The sequence below is a fragment of the Acomys russatus genome, chromosome 9 (assembly GCF_903995435.1).
Source record: "Acomys russatus chromosome 9, mAcoRus1.1, whole genome shotgun sequence".
Lineage (NCBI taxonomy): Eukaryota > Metazoa > Chordata > Mammalia > Rodentia > Muridae > Acomys > Acomys russatus.
Window position 1 is genome coordinate 1,421,683 of NC_067145.1, and position 23,491 is coordinate 1,445,173.

Below are 23,491 nucleotides of genomic sequence, written 5' to 3' on the forward strand. Positions count from 1 at the left end.
TAATTTTTTTTTCCTTTTTTGTCCTATGAATAAATCCTTGCTATTGATGAAGAAAATACCTTGGGAAGATTAGTGCTATTTTTCTGACAACTTTTCATTTTTTTTATAATGTGTATGTGCCCAGAAGAGTAATACTTAGTTTTTACTTTATGTTTTTTGTTTGTTTGTTTTGTTTTTGTGTTTTTCTTTTTTTTTGCTAGGGATCCAAGCTGGGGCCTTTTGTACTCTAAGCTTGTGCTGTACCCTGACTCTAGGAGTGTTATCTGTGACACAGAATGCCATTCATATCATCTAAAGATGTTATAAAGTTAGGCCTGTGTGCTGTTGACTGTGTCATCTGTGTGGTGTCAATGTACACCCTTAACAAACTTGACTCTCCTCCCAGCAGATGCTAGTTGCCAACAGCTGCGCAGCTGTGGGTGCACCGCATGTCCACCTTTCCTTTTGGCGTTGGCATTTGTCTGGCTTGAGCCTGCACAGATCCTAGGCATGCAGTTATAACTGCCATGAGTTTGTACATGCAGCTACTCTGCTGTGTTCAGGAGACACTGTTCACTTGTAGTCACCCACAGATCTCACACACTTCCCACTCACTCCCTTTTCTGAAGCGATCCCAGAGCCTTGTGGGGGAGAAGTGTGCTAGAAGAATGCTTTGAGTTTCTTCCTTCTTCCTTTTTCCTTGAACTGGTAAAGTGGTTATAAGATTTTCTTTGCCAGTTATTTTTGTAATAAATGAGTCAGTTGATAAAGTAATTAATGTACTAAAATAAAGATCTGCCTTTATTTTTGATTCTTGGGGAATCTTTCTCTATATTTTGATAGAAGACATAACTTGTGCTTAAACTATGTTAGCATCTCAACTTACTAGGACCAGAGAGGTAGAAAATAAATAGCAGTCAACATCAGTTAACTTTTGATTTTTAATATTTTTGAAACAGGGCTTATATATACGCACACATATATTTATATATACGCCCATGTGTGTATACATACATACATACATACATATCTTTAGCTGACCTAGAACATGCTATGTAGACTGGCCTGGCCTTAAACTCAGAGGTCTGCCTGCCGCTGGTTCCCAAGTGCTGAGATTAAAAGTGTGTGCCACCCTGCCCTTTTTTTTGTTTTTGAGCTAGGGTTGTACATTGGCCAGTAAGATCTCAAACTTAGGTCAGTTCTCCTGTTTCAGTTTGTTGAGTGCTGGGAGTGTAGGCATGAGCCATCATGCCTGGCCAGCATCAGTTAAGATCGTAACAGTGTAATAATAGGTTGTGAATTGTTGTTTGTGGTATTTTAGGCATAAAGAATTTTTTCTTGAAGAATTTTGCAGATTGGTCAGTGTGTCTTAGAAGAAAACCAATTTTGTTTTTTAAATTTATGAAATTACTTTTAGAACATCTATTGAAACATCTTTAGAAATTACAGTAAAGTTGTTGAAGGTCATTAACATTGTTGTGTTCACTTTTCTCAATACTACACTAGTGTGCAGAGGGGAACCCATTGGTTACTGTCTGGGCATTTCCTTAGCAGTTTCTGTGGTTGAGGAAAGATACCAACTTTTAAACAGAATACTCCCCCGTTTTCTGCCTACACTTCAAAACACTGTGTCGTGTCACTGAAGTCAGCCAGGCTGGAAGCGTGGCTTTGCATGGAAGACCGCTTTAGGATCCTGAGAGTTTTGTTTAAAATTTTCTGGTTAGCATTTGTTAAAGAATAATGTATACATAGCTTGGAAAGTAAGCAGAATTATGGGAATCTGGTGGAATTAAGTAATTTGGCTATTAAAGCCAAAAATAGATAGAAGCATTAGTTTAAAAATTCCTAAAAAGTATTGAAGTTGTTTGACAGTAATAAAAGGAGTAGCAGCGAAATTAAAATTAAAAGCATCCACACAACCCAGCCACACCCTTTGATGGTAGCAGGACTACTCTTAGGTTTATTTTGCAAGTTGAATTTTCTCCCCATACTATTAATGATTCTTTGTCATGGAAGACTGGCTTACTTCCCTGTCCAGCCCCAAGGAAGCTGTGCTTTTAAGGTGGCTATGACGTATCATGATTAAGAGTGTGGGGGTTGAAGTCATTGTACTTCAGTTCAGCTCTTACCCTAATTATCAGTTTTTTTCTGTATAAATTTTGGGCAGGTCATTAACTTCTCTGCCAGTTTCTTTTTTTCTCATATATAAATGTTGATACATGTCTTAAAGTTTATTGAAGGATTACAGAACAAGTCCATGTAAAGAGAATGTAGCATGTTGTGTCACCCCTAAATAATTGTGTGCTAGGTATTCTGTGTTAGGATTTCATGTTACTGGTTTATAATAGTGCTAAGCTTTCTAGAAGCTAATTTTTCCAAAAACTTTTTTTGTTGACTTGTTTCCAACTAGGGCTTGTTTTCCTAAGGTAAAGGGTGCAGCTTTCAGCAGTGGTAAATTGGTATATAGTTTCAACCACTAGATGGTGACACTTGCATAGCTAAGTGGCTAACTATTCTTTGTTATTTGTCATGGGTGTGGATGTGTCTGAAGACCAAGTGTAATTAGAATTTATCATGAATCTTATCTAGAGAAGAATAACAACTAAAGTGAATTTGAGTATGTTTTTACCATGTGGTGCATATCTTCTGATTCCAAACATCAGTGAATTTAAAGTAAGTGGCTATGTTTCACGTCTGTAGAAAGAAGGGGGTGCCACCAATGTAGTGTTAGTTTCCTTACTTTCACGTCCTTCAAATGTATCATATCTGTAGAGTATTTGTCTTCACTCTGTTGTAAGGACTACCAAATTCTCCTCCACTTAGACACTGGGACTCATTCCTTTCTTACCTGCTCAGGAACATTAGCCCTAACTATCTCCTGGTGTCTTTGTGTTGTCTGTTGTTACCATTGTCCCTTCTGTAACATACTGGCATCCTTGGGAACAAGGTACCCTTGACTGCATATGCTCACAGAGTTCTTGGCTCTCTTTTGCTACAAAACTCATTTTCCTAATGTATTATCCTTCCCGACCACCTCAGATTCTGTTCCTGTTAATCCTCTGAAACAGTCGTACGTACATATATACAACTGCCATGCAGACTGAGCATGTTATATTTAGAAATATATATGGATACACACACACACACACACACACACACACACACACACACACACATATATATGCATGTAACAACAATTAGTGAAAAAAGAGGCCATGAATTTGAAAGAGAGCAAGGAAGGTATATGTGAGGGTTTGAAGGGCAGAAAAGGAAGGGAGAAATGTAATTATAATCTCAAGAATAAATGGAGAAAGGGTAAAGTTAGTGATGGCCTCGGAGCCTCTACAGTGAGGGTAGCCTGAAGTCTTCATTCTTTTGCTTGGCACGCCTTGAGTCCTGGGATTTTTCTTTCATGGTTTCTTTCCTCAAACTTATGTAGTTTCCTTCATTTAGTTTTCGAATGCTAGCAGTTATCAAATATATGTGTCAGTGTTGTCTCCCGTCTGAACCTCAGCTTTTTAAGTCTCTTTTGGACCTACTTGGATGTGTAAATACTATCAAACTTAACAAAGCAGAACATATGAGGTTTTACTCAGACTGCTTTCCCATATAGGTGAAAGGTTCTGCCATTTTCCCCAGTTACTTATGCCCCAAACCATGAGTCAGCCAGAAGGCTTACTCACCCTTTCAGAGCTTTTCTGCCCCCCTTGATTGTAAGACATTGCTTGTCTGATAGCTCACTTTGTTTCTCTAGCCATGAATTTCTGGCTGCTGCTATTGTAATAGACTAGTGAGCTCCCATTTGTAATGCTAATCGAAAGGCCATTACCCCTTGACATTGACCAGAGAAAGCTGACTTGGTGAAGTTCTGGAGAGAGTGGTGGGTGGGCGGTAAGGCTATGTGCAACAGGCTTTGAGCAGCATATGGAAAGAGCCTGTAGCTTACCAGCTCCCCACGCCCCACTCATGGACTGCTTCCAAGGCATGCTGATTTCATAGGTATAACAGAAGTTTCTCAAGATAGTGGTCATCTAAGTTAATTTGTAGAGCTGCTGGCAGCTTCCCACAGGCCGGGCATTTATTCTCCTTCCCCCTTGCCCCCATCTTGCTTATGTGAGATCCCAGGAACTTTAGCCAGCAAGTATCTAGAATGCTACCTCGCCCAGAGAAAGTGACCTATAAATATTTATTAAATATGCCATTAACTAAATAAATAGCTCATTAGATTTGAGCTGTAGTAAATTAGAAATGCAGTGGGAGCAGAGTAACTAAGCACTGTGACGTTCGCATCTGGCGAGGGAGCATACTATCATCTAACTTGCTTGGCTTGGTCACCAGCTGTTCTTTGTCTCATTGTAGGGCATTATCTCACCCTGCCCTGTGTAATCCCTGAGCTATTCACTTTGCTTCCTTCCTTGTGTTCGTTCCATGTTGTTAAGGCTGCCTTGAAACTGGCTGAATCAGACTTTGGTCATTTATTAACCACAGTGACTTTAAACCAAGTTTTTATCTTTTAATGTTTCCTATCCAACAGCTGCAGTAGGGCTGTGTCTTTTCAGTCTGTTCCACACTGAAGTTGAATTAGGAGATAGGCTGCAGGGGTTGGGAGAGACCATTGATTGAGTTATTAGGTGCCAAGTTTCCTATGGTCCCCAAATGGAGGAACTAAGTGGTACCACTGTTTTGAAGAATACCTATGAAATGAACCAAAGAAGTGAATGAGAGCGAGGGGTGGGGGTGTTGGGGATGGAGCTCAGGATCTGTCAGGACTGAATTGCTCTTCATTGGTGCTTCATTTTAACTATGGGAAGCTAGCTCATTTGCTCATTAAATATTTGTATATTTAGGCAAAGAAGTCCTCACCTGGGAGCATTGAGTGTATTTTCAAAGTAAAAACGGTGGGTGAGGAGAAGACATGCTTTTCTTTTTGCTTTATTTTTGTGTTCAATACGAATCTGTGGGAGGTGTGTTTGCACATGTGTACATGTCTCTCTATATGTATGCATGAATATATATATATATATATATATATCTGCCTAATGCAAAGAATAAATAGAAAGAATTATGGTTACTGTTCTCATGAATTTCTTAGTATTTTTTGTTCTTTGTATCTGGACAGCTTTGCTGGATGGTGATTGGATAAGCCATCTTTTCAGCAGTAGAGTCAGTGACATTTTGGGCTGGTAATCTTTTGTAGTACAGGACTGCTGTTTTCCTCATAGGCTTTTAACATCCCTGGCTGTGTGTGGCCCCTGCCACTAATTCCTTAAACTCATATAGAGACAGTTGAAAATACTTCCTGAGTTCCGATAAATGTTATCGCTGTGTTGGAACAACTGCTTCTAGTTTATTCAGGCGGAGCATAGAGTGTGAAGTTAAAAACGACATTTGGCTAACACAACAAACTTTCATCAGTAGCCAGGCCAGGCAGAGATTGCTTAACAAACCATTGCTTGTTTTTGAGAATAAAATGCTTTATTCTGACAGAGCCGTGGTTATTTTCTTATATCATGTCCATGGCTGATTTTATGGCATGATGGTAGAGCTAAGTAGTTGGGATAAAAACTATACTGCTCACAAAGTTTAAAATATTTACTAGGCAGGCTATCACCGTGTTATCCCTTGTTATAGAACCATTTCAAATGTTAAGCACCTAAGAATTAAAGCCTCTCTGCAGTACCCAGAATTCCCTGTTCTCCTGTCCCCTCCTCTCTTCTTTTAACCCCTTCCTTGCTCTCTTCTCTGTTCTTTCTATCCCTACTCACAAACCTCTAGTCTTAGGATTTCTTATAATAATAAAGTAAGAATGAAGCTTTCTTCTTTTGTTTTAGGGAAGAACTTGTTTGTAACCCCTCCCCCCATGGATCTTACTTTCTGTCATCTATTACTATGCCTTCTGTGCTTCTTTCTCTTTTCAGAAGTCTCATGGAACAGGTAGGGAGTTGGAAGAGATAGAACCGTGATATTAGTGTCTTCTAAGTGCTCATAAATTTTCTGTGGGCTTAAAGGAATTAAAACACACACAGGCGCGCACACACACACACACACACACACACACACACACACACGACAAGTTCTCAGGTTAGCTATGGTGGCACAGTCAGGAGGAAGAGGCGGGCAGATTTCTGAGTTTAAGGCTTGGTCTACATATTGAGTTCCAAGCCAGCCAGGGTTACAGAGTGAGACCTTGTCTCAAAGCAAGCCAAAAACCAAACCTACTCTGATTTCCAAGTTTAGAAAAAAGTACACAGAAAGATTAGAGGAAAAATGAGGTGGGAGACATTGTTGAGGTAGTTGTAGAAGGTACTGTGAGCATGTAAAGGCGATGTTGTATACTACCGTGGGAGGGTAATCCATGTAGTTTGGGACTAGTCCTGTAGCTGCTCTCAGCTTTTGCCTTGTAAAAGGAGAGGAAATCATGTCAATATTATAGGCTTTTGAGTACTAAAAACAATTGTATGTTAAATAATTGTATCATCTCTCTCCCCTTTCAAAAAGCCATAAAACCTAATATACATTAAAAAGTTAAAAAAAAAAAACCCCTGTAATATACTTTTAAAAAGAGTAACTATGAGGCAACTCAGGCAAATGGTACTCAGGGCTAGTGGGTGGGACCACCAGCAGTGTCCCAAGGAGGAACAGAGTGTTTTAATTTACTAGATAACTGTCTTATGTATTGAAAGATGAAGAGGTAGAAAAGACAGTCTTGATGCTAGGTGTGTATTCCATAGGAGCTCTATATGCTCCCATATGGCTATGCTTTATGGCTGGGCTCAGAGTCAAAAGCCAGCTGAGTAGAGCAGGGGGTGGTGGGCAGTGTAAGACAAAAGGTCGGGCAGACATGCAAGTGCTAAGGGCAGTCTCTTTGCTACCAGTATGTCTTAGAAAGTTTATTGCTCTAGTATTTGTAAGAAAACTGTGAATGGAAGGATTGTTGTGAATTCCAAACAAGGACCAGAACTTTGTAGATTCCCAGCTCTTCACATTGTCAGTAATTGTACTGGGAACATTGTATAGAGAGGTTTGGAGTTATTCTCGGTCTACCTAAAGAAGCTCAAGCATGCACGTTTCGTGTGGTACATGGGTACTGCCTTGTGGATAAGTCATGAAAACTTAGTACATAATAGTACCAACAGACTGTGTGATACTCTGTGTACCATTCGGGAGAGCAATACATAAAACAGGTCTACATAACCAGAAATTGGTGCTGTTTTTGGCTTTTGATTGGATCATACTTCTTTTCCTCTGTTATCTGTCTCATATATTCACAATTCTAATGTTCTGCTGGAATGCACTTTATACTGTTATATGTAGATTTTCTATTGTAAATTTCTAGATATAATTTACTAATCTTTTACTTAAAATTTGTATATTCATCTGATAGACATGAAAGTCTTCAGTAATCACTAGGATGGATTATCTCTTACAAGAAAGAACATGCCTTACATTTATTGCTAAACTTTCCAGATAGGCTGAAGTGATGAGAGGACAGAGAGCTCCATTTCTAGCCCAGGTTAAACTTTTAATTGTGAAATTTAACACTTTAAACTAGGCATAGGCAGCAGTGTTCTAGATGGCCTATTCTTTTATCATCCCATGGCATCATATAGTATCTTTAGACTACTTGTACTGGGGAGCTGACAGCCTATCCCAAAGCATGCATAGAAATTTTAACAGACACAGAAGAGTAATTAACAGAGTGCCACACCAGTGTTCTCCAGAGTAATTTTGTGCACATTCATTTTTATTTGTGCACTTATTGTACATGTGCATGGTGGGCACATATCATTGTTCACATGTGGAAGTCAGAGGACAATTTGTGGAACGTGGTAGGTCGGGGATCAAACTCAGCTCCTCAGGCTTGGGAAAAGCACCTTTACTGCACTCATCTTGCTGGCCTGTTCATAGAATGACTTTGATAAAGGCGGTTTTTCTGAGGAAAAAAGAATTGGGCTTATGCATGGGAGGGAGTGGAGTTCATTTATGTTTTGCCCTTTGCATACTTTGTGGTTTTATCATTAAAATAAGACAAGACACATGGGTGAAGGAGAACTTCCTTTCCCACCTTGCCCCTGCTCCCTGAGGCAGATGGGAGGGCTGGTCCCACCAGTCACTGGCTGCAGCACTTGGGAGAGTGGGCCCTGTGCCTCATAGTAGAGCTGGTGCCCTGAGGGCATGAGAGTGGGGAAGCTGACCTTGCCCCTTGCTGGCTGTGGCTTTGGGTAAGCTAGCCAGGGCAGTGCTGGAGACCTGGAGGGCTGACCAACTCAGCTATCTCTGAGGCCCAGATCTGGGGCTTTGAGTTAGCCCACCCCAACATCTACCCAATCTATGATCTGCTGGAGCATAGGAAAGGACCTTCACACGAACTCTGGTGCCCCTTATTTAGCCATGTCCCCTTGATGGGGAGACCTGATGGCACTCGGAGGAAGGATAGCAGACTACCAAGAAGAAACTTGATACCCTAGCATCATATTCAAGGGGAGGAGGTCCCCATCAGTCACAGTCATAGGGAAGGGGAATGGGGTGAAAGCGGGAGGGAGGGAGGAATGGGAGGATGCACAGGATAGGATAGCAATTGAAATGTAATATGAATGATTTTATTTTTCAATTAAAAAAAAAAAAAAAAAAAGGGCCCATCCTGCAGATCCAAAGCTGTAGGATCTACATGCCACAGGCAACAACAGGATACCTGAGAGCAGTTCTCATGAGGATCCAGTGTTGATGGTGTAGCAGAAGCCAGACTTCGAACTAGATCAATGACTCACTGCAATGAACATTTTTAAGTAAAGATGTGTGGGCAAAGGGTATATTGCCTGGCACACAGTGATACACTACAGCTTCTCTAATAAGATTAAAAAAAAAATTCTATCATATTTTCTTTTGGGGGGAAGTTGCAAGGCTGGAGGGCGGATATGAAGGGGTGGAGAGATGATGGGACTGGGGTTCATGATGTGAAATGGATAAAGAATCAATAAAAAGTTAAAAAGGGCACCCATTCCCCTGAGGTGGAGCGGCCGCCATGTCCCGCGTTTGACAGGTGGGTCGTCCTCGAAAGTGGTAGGCCTGGAAGACTGAGCGTCTGCGGCATTCCATTGGCACCTAGAACTTGCTTGCAGGTTCTTGAGGCCAAGTACCTGGCCCAGATCATTGTGATGGGTGTACAGGTGGTGGGCAGAGCCTTTGCCCGGGCCCTGAGGCAGGAGTTTGCAGCAAGCCAGGCAGCTGTTAATGCTCGGGGTCGTGCTGGGCACCAGTCTGCAGCTGCATCCAATCTCTCTGGCCTCAGCCTCCAGGAAGCCCAGCAGATTCTCAACATCTCCAAGCTGAGCCCTGAGGAGGTCCAGAAGAATTATGAACACCTATTTAAGGTGAATGATAAGTCCGTGGGTGGTTCCTTCTACCTGCAGTCAAAGGTTGTCTGTGCAAAAGAACGTCTAGATGAGGAGCTCCGAATACAAGCTCAGGAAGACAGAGAGAAAGGGCAAATGCCCAAAACGTGAATGCTGGGCTCTCCCCGCCCCACCCACTGCCTCATAAGTTATAGCCTGGTAATAAATATCTCTCCTATGTTTCAAAAAAAAAAAAGTTAAAAATAAGACAATGTGCTAGGATCATGTGATTTATATTTTTTCTTTTATTTGGTCAAAATTATTCTGTGATATTGATCTTGTGATATTGATGTTAATTTCTGTTGACTTAGATTTTCTGACATTTACACATGTGAGATGGGTGAAAATGTAGGTAGTAAATATATTTAATTATCTTTCTATCAGAAATCAAACTTGGAAGATTAAAACTGTGGCTTTATATATGTTTCAGAAAATTCATTCTCTAGTACAGAGGTTCTCAGTGTCTTTCAGGGTTCAGATGACCCTTTCACAGGGGTCACATACCAGATATATTTACATTATTACTTGTAACAGTAGCAAAGTTACAGCTATGAAGTAGCAACAAAATAATTTTATGGTTGGGGTGACCACAAAATGAGGGCGTATATTAAAGGGTTGCAGCATTGGAAAGGTTGAGAAACACTGCTCTCCTACTACAAAGCGTAGTAGAAATGAATATTTGTGGTTAGTACAGTAAAACCCTATAAATTTCTTGTGCTAGGTAGAAGTTGCACCATTGTTTAAATTTGTTTGGAAAATGACTTTCATACAGTGTTGTGTGAAGGCAGTGTCAGCTTCTTCCTACTGTTTTCACATTTAGTTAATCCATGGGTGGTTTGGTCCTTTCCATACTTAGAAACTTCTGAAGGCATATTTACCTATTTGGCAGCTTAAATACTGGAAGTGGACTTGTGATTTAATACTTCATGACAGTATGATTCTGTGAGCTAAACGCTACAAAGGAACTGGGCTTGGTGTTACATGTCTTTAATCTCAGGATTCAGAGGTCAGAGGAGCTGGGTATCTGTGAGTTTGAGGCCAGCCTGGTCTATGTCATAAGTTCCAGACCAGCCAGGGCTACATAGTGAGAACCCATCTTAAAAGCCGTCTAAAACCCAGAAAGGCCCCAACAATGGTTTAGGCAGACATATTTACGTATAATTTGGCCGGAATTGGCACTTGCTTACCTTCTCTGAGTTGAACATTTGACTTGTAGCTAAGGTTCAAGCACCACAGTGAGGTTGTTCATTATAACTGTGCTGACTGCCACACCTTAATGACTATAAAGGCAAACACACTCCCATTGTATACTCTTGGTGCTTTGTCAAGATGGTATGAGACTTAGCCTGTAGTTTGCCGACAATCTAGGCTGGCCTGTAAGTCTGGGGAATCCTGTCTGTCTGCACAGGAGACAGCCATGCTTGGCTTCCTGTGTGAGTGCTGTGGAACTGAGCACAGGTCCTCATGCTTGGGCAGTAAGCGCTTACTGATGGAGCTGTCTCCCCAGCCTCTGGGGAGCTTGGGTCTTTATATGCAGTATGCTTTGCTTAATACAGCAGACTCATTCTGAGCTGCGTTTCCTTAGGCAGTTTCATGGCCTCTTGAAAAGGATGCCTGGTGAGGAAATAGGATCAAGTGTGGCCTAGCAAGAGGCTACTATATTAATCTTGCTGTCTTCAAATCCTATGTCACCTTTGTAACTGCAGCATTATCTGCCTTTGGCAAGTTGGTTTCTCTTTTAATTGTCAGCTCTTGTATTTATAAAATGGAGAATAACTAATGCCACCTGGGTTTCTGGTGAAGGCTAATAAAGTGTTAATAAAGTGAAGGTGACTATAAAGTATCTGGTTTGGTAGTCAGTGCGCTGTGCCTAGCAGCCTTTGGTTAGATAGAACTAACAAATCTCTTGCCTTTTCCAAACAGTATAGTGTGAAAGTGAAAACTGTATTTAAGGCCCATTTAATTATGCGTGTGGTATAAATAAAAATAACTGGACCTAAAAATGACCTAGCTGGCTTATGTCAGTCTCTTGATGTGGCTTTTGATGCAGTTTTAAAAGAGTCAGTGAGACCAAGGTGTATGGAGTTTCACTTCTGGTGTAATACACAGTACATTTTTTCTCCTAAGTACAAGAAATGAACTCTAAAATAGCAATACAAAGTTTGTGAGCCAGATGGGGAGATGACTCAGTGGATAAGAGTGTTTGCTGAATAAGCATAAGGATCTTCATCTGAATCTCCAGAGCTCACTTAAAAGCTGGACGTGGCTATGTGTGCTGTAACCCCAGCATTGTTGGGTAATGGGTCCTAGGAGCTCACTGGCCATATAACCTTACAAAAACTGCATGTTTTAGCCTGAGAATAGACTTTTCTCAAGTGAATAAGGAAGAGAGCAATAAAGGAGGACACCCTCCTGTGGCCTCCCCATACACATCAACACGTGCACACACACTATAGTATATGTGTGCGTATATACACACACATACAATATGATTCTAATATGCATTAGTGAACAAGAATCAGCAACAGTTGTTTATGATCAAGTATTATGTCTTGTCATACAGAACACATACTGAGGAAACGAAGGATCTGGACAACAACAAGAAATGTTTCAGGGACGATAGTACATGACAATACTAATGGCGACAGAGACTGTCAGTGACTCACAGCCTGCGACTGTAGACATGTTCCAGTACTTGGACCCAGGAACAGTGCTCACTCACGTTGCCTAGGGAGCAGGGAAAGTGGCCTGCCTCTGAAGGTTTTTCGTGAAGCGTGCTGAGGGCAGATTTAGAGTTACTGCGTTCAGCTGTCTGTGGGTACAGTTGAAGATAGGGACTGAACGCCTGGCTCTCATTCTTAAAATAAAAGATGCTGGTGTGCATCACTTACTGGTTTTGTTGCTGTGACCAAATACTTGCTGAGAAACAGGCTAAGGAGGAAGAGTTTATTTTAGCTCCCAGTTTGGAAGGATGCAGTCCACCATGGAAGAACGGACTCCATGTGTAGCTGGGACTCCTCATGTCTCACACCTGGCCGAACAGGATGAAGGCAGGAGACAGGAGGCAGGAGGCAGGGCTGATTTTTAAAGCTTTGGGTCAGCTCCAATGATCCATTTCCCACAGAGGCTCTCCCTCTTAAAGGTACGCAACCTTTCCAAACAGTGCCACCATCAGGACCAAGTGTTCGCACACATACCTTTAGGGACGGGACACATTCCAACATCTCTTAAGGTTTCCATGGATTTATAGTTATGAAAAAAATAGATAGTTGTCCTTTCCATGATCAAAAGCAAAACTTGGGGGAGGAAATGGTTTGTTTTGCTTACATTTCCACATCACTGTCATTGAATAAAGTCATGACTGGAACTCAAACAAGACAGGAGCCCAGAGCCAGCTGTGCAGAGGCCATGGAGGCTTCTACTTTCTTACCGAGTGCTTTCTTACCAGCCCAGACTGGCCCCACCCACAGCAGCCTAAATTCCCAATATAGAATTGCCCTACAGGCTTGCTCTTAGCCACTATCTGATCTTATGGAGACATTTTCTCAATTGAGATTTCCTTCTCTCAGATAAGTGGGTACGTCAAGTTGTCATAAAACTAGCCAGGTCAGACGGTTATCTCTGCCAGGTACATTGCTATAGTAGAACATGGACATGCAACTAGATTACAGCCTTTTAAGACAAATCCTTTAGCGTACATATCCCATTTTAAAATTAGTTAAAAAAGAAAGACATTTTAGTAGTGATTTCTTAGCCCACACATCTCTTTTAAAACACTGTATTATTATTATTATTACTATTATTACTATTACTACTATTACTACTACTACTACTACTATTATTGTTATCATTATTGTGTGTACATGCTATGGTGTGTATGTGTGGAGATGAGAGAACATTTTTGAGTTAGTTCTCTGCTGCTACCTTATGTGAGTTCCAGGAGTTGACTTGAGGGGTAGCCTCCCCCCCCCCCCCCCCGGGCCACCTTGCTAGCCTGGGCTCCGACACCTTGAAGGAGATTTGTAAGATCTCTTACTTATATTCTTTAGTCTTTTGTTGTTTTTTTCTCTTTCATTTCTTTAACTCATCTAAGGTTTTATAACAGTATTATTCTCAATCTGTAATTGAAACATTTCTTAGTAATTATTTTTAAGTTCCGGATTTTCAAATACAACGTTTCCTCTCAAAGATTTAGTTAAAATATGATACTAATGTAACTTCACCAACTACAGATACCAGGAGGCAATTCAAAAGTGGGATGAAGCACTACAGCTGACCCCAGATGATGCCACACTTTATGAGATGAAATCACAGGTAATAATTATAAGAAATTTGATTTTTACTATGTAATTATGTTGTGTTTGTTCAGGGAGCAGTGATGAACAAATTGGTCTGCTATTTTCCAATATAATTTATTTAAAACATTTAGCATATTATTTATAGCTTTGTTTTGTGTGTAAGATTAGAAATGCATTTGTTTTTCTAGTGAGCTCAACTATTATTTCAACCTAGCTCAGAGAAGATACAGTGTATGGATAAAATTACTACTAGTGCATTTTTTAAATAGATAAAATGTTTCTACTTTGCTTATAAATTGTCTGCTAATAGCTCATTTTTCTTCAACATGGAGATGTGTTGTATGTATGTGTATTTCTAATGTCATGGGTCTGTTGCTGCAGCATCCCAGAGCTGCTACTAGTGGAGCATGTAGTAGTTGCTCATTAGTCATCCGGGGATGCTTGAGGACACCCAGGCCTTAGCCCGACTTATGTAGGAGGAAGAGTGAGACTGCCTCTCATGCCCACATTGTTCTCTTAGTGTCCCTTAACTTTCAGTGATTTCTATTCAAAGAGACCTTTCTTAGGGGGTTCACTTCAACTTTTCAGATGCTTTGGATAAATTAGCTGTGAGAGCTTATTAGATTCCAGAAAAGAAAACTGTAGGAAGGAGCTGTGTATCTATTCTCATTCCCAGCAAATAGGATCAAACTCTCACTGTTGTAGAATCTGGAATTACAATGACCACAGCTGGCTTGATCAACAACTTTGGTACTGTTGTCCAGGTTAGGACTAAAGCCTTTGCAGGTGGCTGCACATATCTTTATGGTTGGCCAATTTGGCGTAGGTTTTTTTTTCTTCTTCTTCTGTGTATTTGGTTTCTGAGAAGGTGGTGACTGTGAGCACCCAGCACAACTGTGATGAACAGCATGCCTGGGAATCCTCAGCAGAGTGCTCACTCACAGAGACTGCCACAGTGGACTCTATGCGCCGTGGAACAAAGGCCAGCCCACCTCTGAAAGAAGACCAAACCAAGTTTACTTGGAGGAAAGAATAAAAAAAGAGATTATGAAGAAACACTCTCAGTTTATTGGCTAAGCATTACCCCTCTTTGGAGGAGTGTGACAGAGAAGCCAGTGATATGATGCTGGAGACAAGGAAGAAAAGAAGTCTGCTGACAAGCCTTAAATAGAAGTTGTTCATTCAGGAGGAGGAGCAGGAGAAAGGGGGGTAGGAATGAGGAGGCGGGAGGGAGAGAATTGTGTGGTCATTTGAAAGAAATGGCCCCAATAGGCTCATAGGGAGTGGTACTGCTAGGAGGTGTGGCCTTGGTGGAGTTCTCAAGATGAATTCACTCAGAGCTTTTCACTGAACTAGCAGAAGATAAAAGTTTTATGAACAATTTAAAAATACAACTTAGAAATCATTGAAGACTCAAAGTTGCAAGAACTTTTTATACCTCTTATAGTACTCCATTTGTTCTGGGCATGAGAAGATTTCTCCAGAACTGCTGTACCAGAATAAAGGAAAGTCAGAGCACATTTTTTTTGTCACAATACTTTTCTGGTTTCATCTTGGCTGACAGATAATTAATTATTGCAATCCACTAAGTATTGTTCACATAATACTCTCAAATGAGAGTCATGTGCTTTAACAGGTTTGATTTATTTTATTGAGTAAGGATCCAAATAAATTAGGTCCACCGAAGCAGATTTTGTAAAGCTCTTCTTCATTAGAGGCTTTCAGGTTCAGGATTAAAATATGTGCGAATTAAGGCAAGGTTTATGACAAAATATATCAAAAGTTTATTGTAGAACCTAAGAATAGTGCTTGTGTCAAAAATGTTCCGAAATGCTCATGGACCCAAAGATTATAAATGAAATAAACATCCTATTGGGACTCTAAATGAGAGACGCATGGGAGAATAGCAAAATAAAAGGATACAGAGGGTCCTAGAAATCTACAAGTAGAACAATATGATAGGCAGATTTGGGCCCAGGGGTCCCGCTCAAACTAAGGCACCAGCCAAGGACAATACAGGAGGTAAACTTTAAACCCCTTCCCAGATCTAGCCAATGGTCAGAATATTCTCCACAGTTGAGTGGAGAGTGTGATATGACTTTTTCACGTACTCTGGTGCCTCACATTTGACCATGTCCCCTGGAGGGGGAGACCTGGTGGCACTCAGAAGAAGGACAGCAGGTAGCCAAGAAGAGACTTGATACCCTATGAGAATATATAGGGGGAGGTAATCCCCCTCAGGAACAGTCATAGGGGAGGGGAATAATGGGAAAATGGGGGGGAGGAATGGGAGGATACAAGGGATGGGATAAACATTGAGATGTAACAAGAATAAATTAAAAGAAAAAAAAAATAAATGAAATAAACGGTTTTCCGTGGGTTGAAGTGAAACATGAATTTTCTACTTCTCTGAATTTTCTGGTTTGTGTGGCTTGAAAAGCCTAGTTGTGAGGCCTGCAGGCTGCTTAACTTTCACAACAGGTAGATGTGCACTTGAGACAGGATGGCTGGTTAAACAAGTATATTTAACTAGTTTAACAACAAGATTTGACTGTTTCCTAAAAAGTACATTGTAAAATAGAGTAACTAGAAGTGACACCTAGACTTCAGACAGCTCCGAGCTCCTGTTGCTGGGATACAACCACTTGGTTCTGACTAGCTGGACATAGAGACGCTTTATTCTCTTATTTATTTTGGGAATGAAAAAAGGTCTAAAATTTCTGATAAGGAATGTAAGGCAGGGAGTAAAAGTCATGGAAACGCTGTGTGCCAGATTAAAGTGATGCAGAGTCATTGTCCATGTGTGGTTCTTGACCGGTCATTGGTCAGTTTGCTTCCACGTGCTTCTGACAGGTTTTGTTTCTCCTTCTTTTGGCACTTAGGTCCTGATGTCTCTTCATGAGATGTTTCCAGCAGTACACGCAGCAGAAATGGCTGTCAAGCGGAACCCGCACTCGTGGGAGTCCTGGCAGACTTTAGGCCGTGCTCAGCTTGGATTAGGAGAGATAGTCCTGGTAAAGAAATCAGTCTGTTATAATGCTCAAATTTAAGTCTATTTTGATTATAAAAGGACAGGTGCATGTTGTATACTGCCTCACCCCATTTCCCTGTATTTCCTCTACCCCTTTTTTCCTCCCAAACCCTACCCTGTTAGTTTACTTTGTTCCTTAGACAAATTTATTTCATTTAATGTATACACAGATGACTTTGTGTGACTGTGTAAAAATCTAGGAACAATGGATGAGAAAATATATGATGTTTGTCTTTCTGAGACGGGCTTGATGCACTTAATATGATTTGTTTCCAGTCACATTTCTTTCCCTGAAAACATTTTAACTTCATTCTTCTTAACAGCTTAAAAGATGCATTGCGTATGTATACACACCACGTTCCCCTTATCTCTTGCTCTGATGGGGGCACCTGGGTTGTTTCCTAGTTAGCTGTTGTGAATAGTTTTACATAAATAGTGATGCATAGGTATCTCTGTGATGCCTCTACTTGGTGTCCTTTGAGTAAATACTCAGGAGTGGTGTAGCTGGGTCAAAGCTGGGTCAAATGGTAGATCAACTTCTAGTTTGTTTGTTGTGTTCTCTGATACTAATAAGATTTAATTTTTTTTAATGTTTATTGGCCATTTATATTTCATCTTTTTCTATTTTTGCGTTTTAAAAACTAAAATGTAATTACATCATTTCCCCCTTTTCTTTCTTGCCTCCAACACCTCCCATATTCTTTCTTGTGGCACATGTGGACCGTTTGTGCCACCAGAGGAATTGGCACAATCAGAGGCAGCTACTGTGGTGGCTGTGACTGGCTGTGATGGTTGAGACAAGGGCCTGACTGACAGGCAAGTCCAGGGGTCCAGCGATGTATTCTTCAGGGAGAAGGGGAGCCCCCCCGTTTTCCTCAAGTATTACAGCTCAGTAAATGAAACAGCCAGTCTCCCAGGTACCTGTTTATGTAACCATATTCAGCTGATTGCGGGCCTTCTGTGCTACGTGTTCAGAGGCAGTCACAGAAACAGGACGGGAGCTTATCCCATTCCTGCCAGTCTCAGGATGAAATTTTAATTCTCTTATGTTTTGGGTTGTGGGTCTAGCCTTTAATGGCTGAGCCATCATCTCTCCAGCCCCCAAATTTAAATCTCAAGTTTGAAGTTTCTGGAGTTTGAACATACTCCACCTTGTCAGTCCTGTGCCAGTTCCTCTGGTGGCACGGTCCATGTATCCCACACTTTCCCTTGCCTTTTTTCAACTTCATGGCCTCTTTTTCTTTGTTACTGTATCTTTACATAAGCATATATAATATGTTTATATATAATAATTGCCACATTACATATATAGTTATTATATAAGCACATATAATATGCTTACGTATAATATATATTATACATAAATCTACAAGTACATAAATATAACCTTCTCTGTCCACTTAGTTTTAATTGCATGGCTTGATTTCAGGGCTGCCTGTTGGTATTGGATAACTAGGTTGTTCATCCCTGGGGGTGACTGTTTCTCCCACTCTCAGGATTCCTTATTTGGTTGTAGTTCTTTTTCTCGTGGTGGGGCTCTGTGAGATGTTTACCCTTCCATATTACCATGCCTGTTGGTATTATACTTGGTCTTGTTTAGGCATCTATATTGTTGAAGTATAATGGGTGAATCTTTCTGTCCCTTTTAGGAAATGCAGTCTCCCAGCAGATTTCCTAGTTCTCTATCTTTCAGTCTTTTGTCCCCCTTGTCCTTGATGGCCCCAGGGCCTTAGCGTCAGAAGTTGTGTTGTGACATTGAGGCTGGATACCTCATGGTCAGTTAGTTGTTCCATGCATTGTGACCAGTTGGGGTGTTCTGTGATGCAACAGGTTTCCATCTGTTGCGAAGAGAGGTTTCTTTGATGAGTGGTGAGAGCTACACTTACCTGTGGGTAGAAGAGTAAGTATTTAAACTGTAGTTTTGAATTGTGCTGGTTTCTTAAAGTGGCAGTAGAAGGTTCCCGTCTAAGATCTATGGCCTCCGCTGCTCTAGGAAGTTGGCTAGATTTTCAGCACCAAGCACTGTTTCCTTCCCATTGAGTAGCCTTTAAATCCTATCAGACAGCTATTGGTTTCCACCAGGATACGAGTACCATTATTGCACCATGAGGTATATATTTTTCCATACTGATCATTGTAGTGGTTCAGAGGCATCACAGCTGGATAGATCTTTTGGTTTCTTTTCCTCCTGTGGCAATTTATATAGTACCTTCCAGTGCTATAAAAGCTTGTCCTCAGAGAGGAGAATTTTGGGTTAGATCTAGTTCGGATCTTCTGAGTCTTTTATTGTGAATTGCATGATATCTTCAGCAACAGGGACCTAACGTTTTACTCCCTAGAGGCAACTGAAAGCAACAACAATAATGTTTTGGGAGTCTCTTGGACTACCCTGACCACCAACACCTTGGAAATGGGTTCCTCAGGCCTGGTACTGGAATTTTTCTTAGTCTATGGCTCTTGCGGGGAACACTTGTTAGTTCGAGTGGCATAAGTTTATTTAAACTGTGTGTGTGTGTGTGTGTGTGTGTGTGTGTGTGTATGTATATACACACACACACACACACACACATATACACACTGGTATGTATTATCCATAACTTTAGGTACATAAAAATAATGTTATTCCTCAAAGACATTTCTTCAAATATCCTTAGTGTTATTTTCCCCACTCCCCTCTCCTCTCCACTCTCTACCCTATTTGTCTTTTCATATGACTGTATCTTACTGTTTTTCTTTCTGGAAAATACTTACAGGAAATACATATGTCTAGTGGAATGAGAGAGTGAGAAAGCAGGAGGAGAAGAGCAAAGCTGAGAAGGAAAGGCTTGTTAGGAGAATTCTGGTGCAAGGTGACAGGACAAAAGAGTAAGAACATGGAAGAAAGCAGCTCAACAAGGAAAAGGCATACAGAAGAATGGGATTACTGAGAAAGAGGAGTTGGAAAGGAAAGGAGAGAAGGAAACGAGGAGGTGGCTGTGTATGAGCGTCGGTTTTGTATCCTCACGTCAGCCACCAGTGCTGAACCCAGCTTGGGGCTGCCTCTTCAGGTGTGGCTGTTTGTCATACACAATGCTTTCCCTATCTTCCCAGTCTCATTTTAGTTAGTAGTTTTAATGCTGTGATAATTGTTGTACTAGATATTTCATTTGCTTAATCTGGTATTTCTTTGCATCAGTGTACTATAGTTTTTTGTACAATAACTTTGTAACACATTTAGGAAATCAGGAAGTTTGATGTTTTTGGCTTTGTCCTTTCTCAAAATTGATTTGGTGACTTGAGGTCTTTTGTAGTTCCATATGGATTTCAGAAATTTACTTTCTGTTTCTATTAAAATGGCATTGGGATGTTGATAGGTATTGTACTGAATCTGTCCTTTTGCTTGGGTAGTATAAGCGTTTTATCGGCTTTAAGTTTTCTATTTCTTGAGCATGAGATGTTAGTTGCTCCTGTATGTGAGCTCATCCTCCCAGGTTTTTTTTTTTCACATAGTTCCCAGTGTGTAGAGGTGTAATCAATGCTTGCATGTTGATTTCATATATTACAGCTTTGTGGAGTTTATTAGTCTTAATAGATTTTTTTTTTTTTTTTTTTTTTTTTTTTTGACTGAGATTCACTGTTTTGTCCAGGCTAGCTTGACCTCCTTGGTCCAAGTCATCCTCCTGCTTCAGCTCTCTGAGTAGCTAGGGTTCAGACACTTGCCCTGTGACTGACAGTACTGGCAGTCATCTTGTAGAATCTTTAGGGTTTTCTATGAGTTAGTTGTCTCATCTACAAATTGGGGTAATTTTACTTCTTCTCCTCATTTGCATGATTTGTATGTTTCTTTCCTGGTTCTCTGGCTCTGACTTACAGTTCAGCCATAAGCACGTGGGAAGAGCGTACCAATTGGTTGTCTAATACCAAATGGTCAGCCCTGAAAACTTGCATACAAGAAACATTGTATAAACTGAGCAGGTGATATCTAGGAATATATACATGCATGTATGCATGTAATAACAATTAATAAAAAAGAGGTCATGATTAGAAAGTGAGCAAGGAAGGGCATTAGAGAACATTTAGAGGGGGGGACAGTGAAGGAAAAATGATATAATTATAATCTCTAAAATAAAATTTAAAAAAAGTAAGGGAAGAGCTGGCCTCATTCCTGATCTTGCAGGAAAGGTCCCAATTTTTCACTGTTGAGTGTAATACTGGTTTTGGGTGTTTTATGCATGACTTTTATTTCTATCTGTTCCTAGATTGTTGACTTTTTAATCACAAAAAAGATACTGAAAAATTTCAAATGATATTTCATCTATTAGGATAGACTTTATGATTTTTATTCTTTACTATATTATGTGGTATATTATACCAATTGTCCCATGTTGAACGTGAGATACTGTTCAAGGAATATCTTTGTTTTTTTTTAAGATTTATTTATTTACTATGTATAGAGTGTTCTGCTTGCATGTATGCCTGCACACCAGAAGAAATTAGTGGATCTCATCATAGATGCCTGTGAGACATCTCTCCAGCCTCCAAGGGATAAATCTTAACGTAGTCATAGTATATGATTCTTTTTTTTTTTTTTTTTTCTTGGTTTTTCGCGACAAGGTTTCTCTGTGTAGCCTTGGCTGTCCTTGGTCCTCACTTTATAGACCACGCTAGCCTTGAACTCACAGTGATCTACCTGCTTCTGCCTCCCAAGTGCTGGGATTAAAGGAGTATATGATTCTTTTAAGATGCTCAAGCCCTTAAAAGATAAAGTGCCACTAATCTAATGGCTTTTCACATCCACTAGCATTTTGTCAGTCTTTTCCCCCTTACACTTCTATATTTTTTCTCTACTATAATTACCTAGTTATCATGGCAGAAGACTATCTTCTGTTTTAAAAATAATTGTAATAATATACTAGAATATATATACATATATGCACGTATATCCCATTTACTTGTATATATGTAATTGTACCTAAATGTGATGATATTTAGAAATAACCCAAATAAAAAAATCTTTTCCTGCAGGCAATCCGAAGTTTTCAAGTAGCCCTCCACATATATCCAATGAACCCTGACCTATGGAAGGAAGACCTTTCCTGGGCAAGAAAGCTCCAGGAACAGCAGAAAGTAGCACAGAGGATTGAAAAAAAAGAAATTCCACCCGAAGGAACAGACATGTCACCAGAGTCAATCCCTGACTATGACTTTGAAAGTGATGAGATTGTTGCTGTTTGTGCAGCTGTTGCAGAAAAACAGAAGTCAGTGTCTGCAAATAAAACAATGGTTGTGGTGTCAGCTTCTGGGACTGTAGAGATAGTGAATGAGAAGGCAGAGGGTTCTTCCACCCCAGATGGCTCCGTCTTTATCAAAGCCCGATGAAGCCGTGCGCAGGGAAAGGTGTTTGAATCTACCTTTTCTTTTTTGATTGCTACTTAATGCTTAGATGACATAAGGATACCCACTCTGGAGGAAGAGGGGAGAACTCCTGTTTCTAAAATGGGTTTTTGAGATGAAGCATATAAAAATCAAGTAATGGCATTATTATCCTTTAGGGAGTGGACTGTGCTTCTGTACGTTCAGTTCAGACTTAAGGTCAGCATCTTAAGTGAGATGGGTTCTGATTGAAAGCATTTAATTTGACTGTATGAGAGAGCACACTTAAAGACACAGTTTGGAAACCGTGTTCTTGAATAGTGAGTAGCGGGACAGGCAAGTGTTACTGCAGTGCTGACCTGCAGACTTGGTTTCGTGATAAAGGAAGTCTGTGATTTCTTTCCCTCCTGTAAATCTGCTGTTGTCTTTCTTCCATTTTTCTTGCTTCACTAGCATAAGTTTTCACAAACCTTGAATGTTTCTGACATTCATTTAGATTCAAAGTTATAACTTGGTTATATATGAATATTTGAAGTATTTGAAAGTTTGCCTAAAATGCATGCAAATGTGTGCTTCCTGAGCATTTCTTTGAACTTTTTTGTTGTTGTTCTAATTTGTGCTTCTGTTTTGACGTTGAAGTTAAAAAGTACTAACTGTCATCTTCAGTATTTGATGATTGTATGAATACTGGTATGTCTGAGTGATGTTTCATTTTACTGTTAAGACTGAGTCATTTTTACCACAAGTCAGTCATTTGTAAAGATGAATGGCATTTACAGATTGTCAGTAAATTCTACTCCGACATTACCTGGCCAAAAAGAGTTTCTTTTCCTTTTTCTTCTTGTGGGGGGAGGCTAAACTAGACCGCATGCTAGACCAGCTAGCACTCTGCGTCTGACCTAGATTCTCATACTTCTTTTTCTTATTTTTGAAAGCATGAAGAACCCTGGAAACATGTCTTCCCTTTTTGTTTATTCATTTTTTAGAGACAGGGTCTTCCTTTTTATCCCAGGCTGGCCTCAATGCTCACTTCCTACCTCACATGTGGACTGTTGGGAATACAGGTATGATCTACACAGCTGACTAATACTACTTGCTTGTAACTTTTCAGGAAACAATCTCTAAACATCTTTCTAAATAGCTTTTTTGAAACTATTCAGTGCAATGAAAAATAGTTACGATTCCAAATATATATAAAATCTCTCTCTTTAAAAGTAAAAAGTCAGAGGTATTATTAGAGTAGCAATATGTGACTGACAGGTAAGGAACTGGAGTGTCGTTAATAGCACAGTTGCATGAGCATGAGCAGGACATGGTGAAGAAGCAGTTCAGTGTCAGGTGTCACATGCCTGCAGTCCCAGCACTGGGAGGCTAAGCCAGGGGAGTTGGAAGTTCAAGGCCAGACTGGGTGATACAGCAAGCCCTTGCTTTAGTGTGAA

General features: G+C 40.3%; 2 protein-coding genes across 3 annotated transcripts in view; both read left to right on the forward strand.

Annotated features, from left to right (window-relative positions):
• The window catches only part of Ttc33 (tetratricopeptide repeat domain 33), a 30,725-nt gene extending 7,854 nt beyond the window's left edge, over positions 1-22,871 (forward strand). For both annotated transcript variants that reach the window (XM_051150916.1, XM_051150917.1), the window contains exons 3-5: positions 13,604-13,685; positions 16,552-16,683; positions 21,705-22,871. In XM_051150916.1, coding sequence (XP_051006873.1) covers positions 13,604-13,685; positions 16,552-16,683; positions 21,705-22,058 — 568 coding nt within the window. In that variant the 3' untranslated portion in view covers positions 22,059-22,871. The remainder of the gene's footprint in view (positions 1-13,603; positions 13,686-16,551; positions 16,684-21,704) is intronic.
• LOC127193546 (mitochondrial import inner membrane translocase subunit TIM16-like) lies at positions 8,155-9,549 on the forward strand. Its single transcript, XM_051150831.1, has 2 exons — positions 8,155-8,201; positions 9,020-9,549. Exons 1-2 carry the CDS (start codon positions 8,155-8,157, stop codon positions 9,480-9,482), a joined length of 510 nt encoding a protein of 169 aa, XP_051006788.1. The 3' UTR covers positions 9,483-9,549.
• Positions 22,872-23,491: the final 620 nt, after the last annotated feature.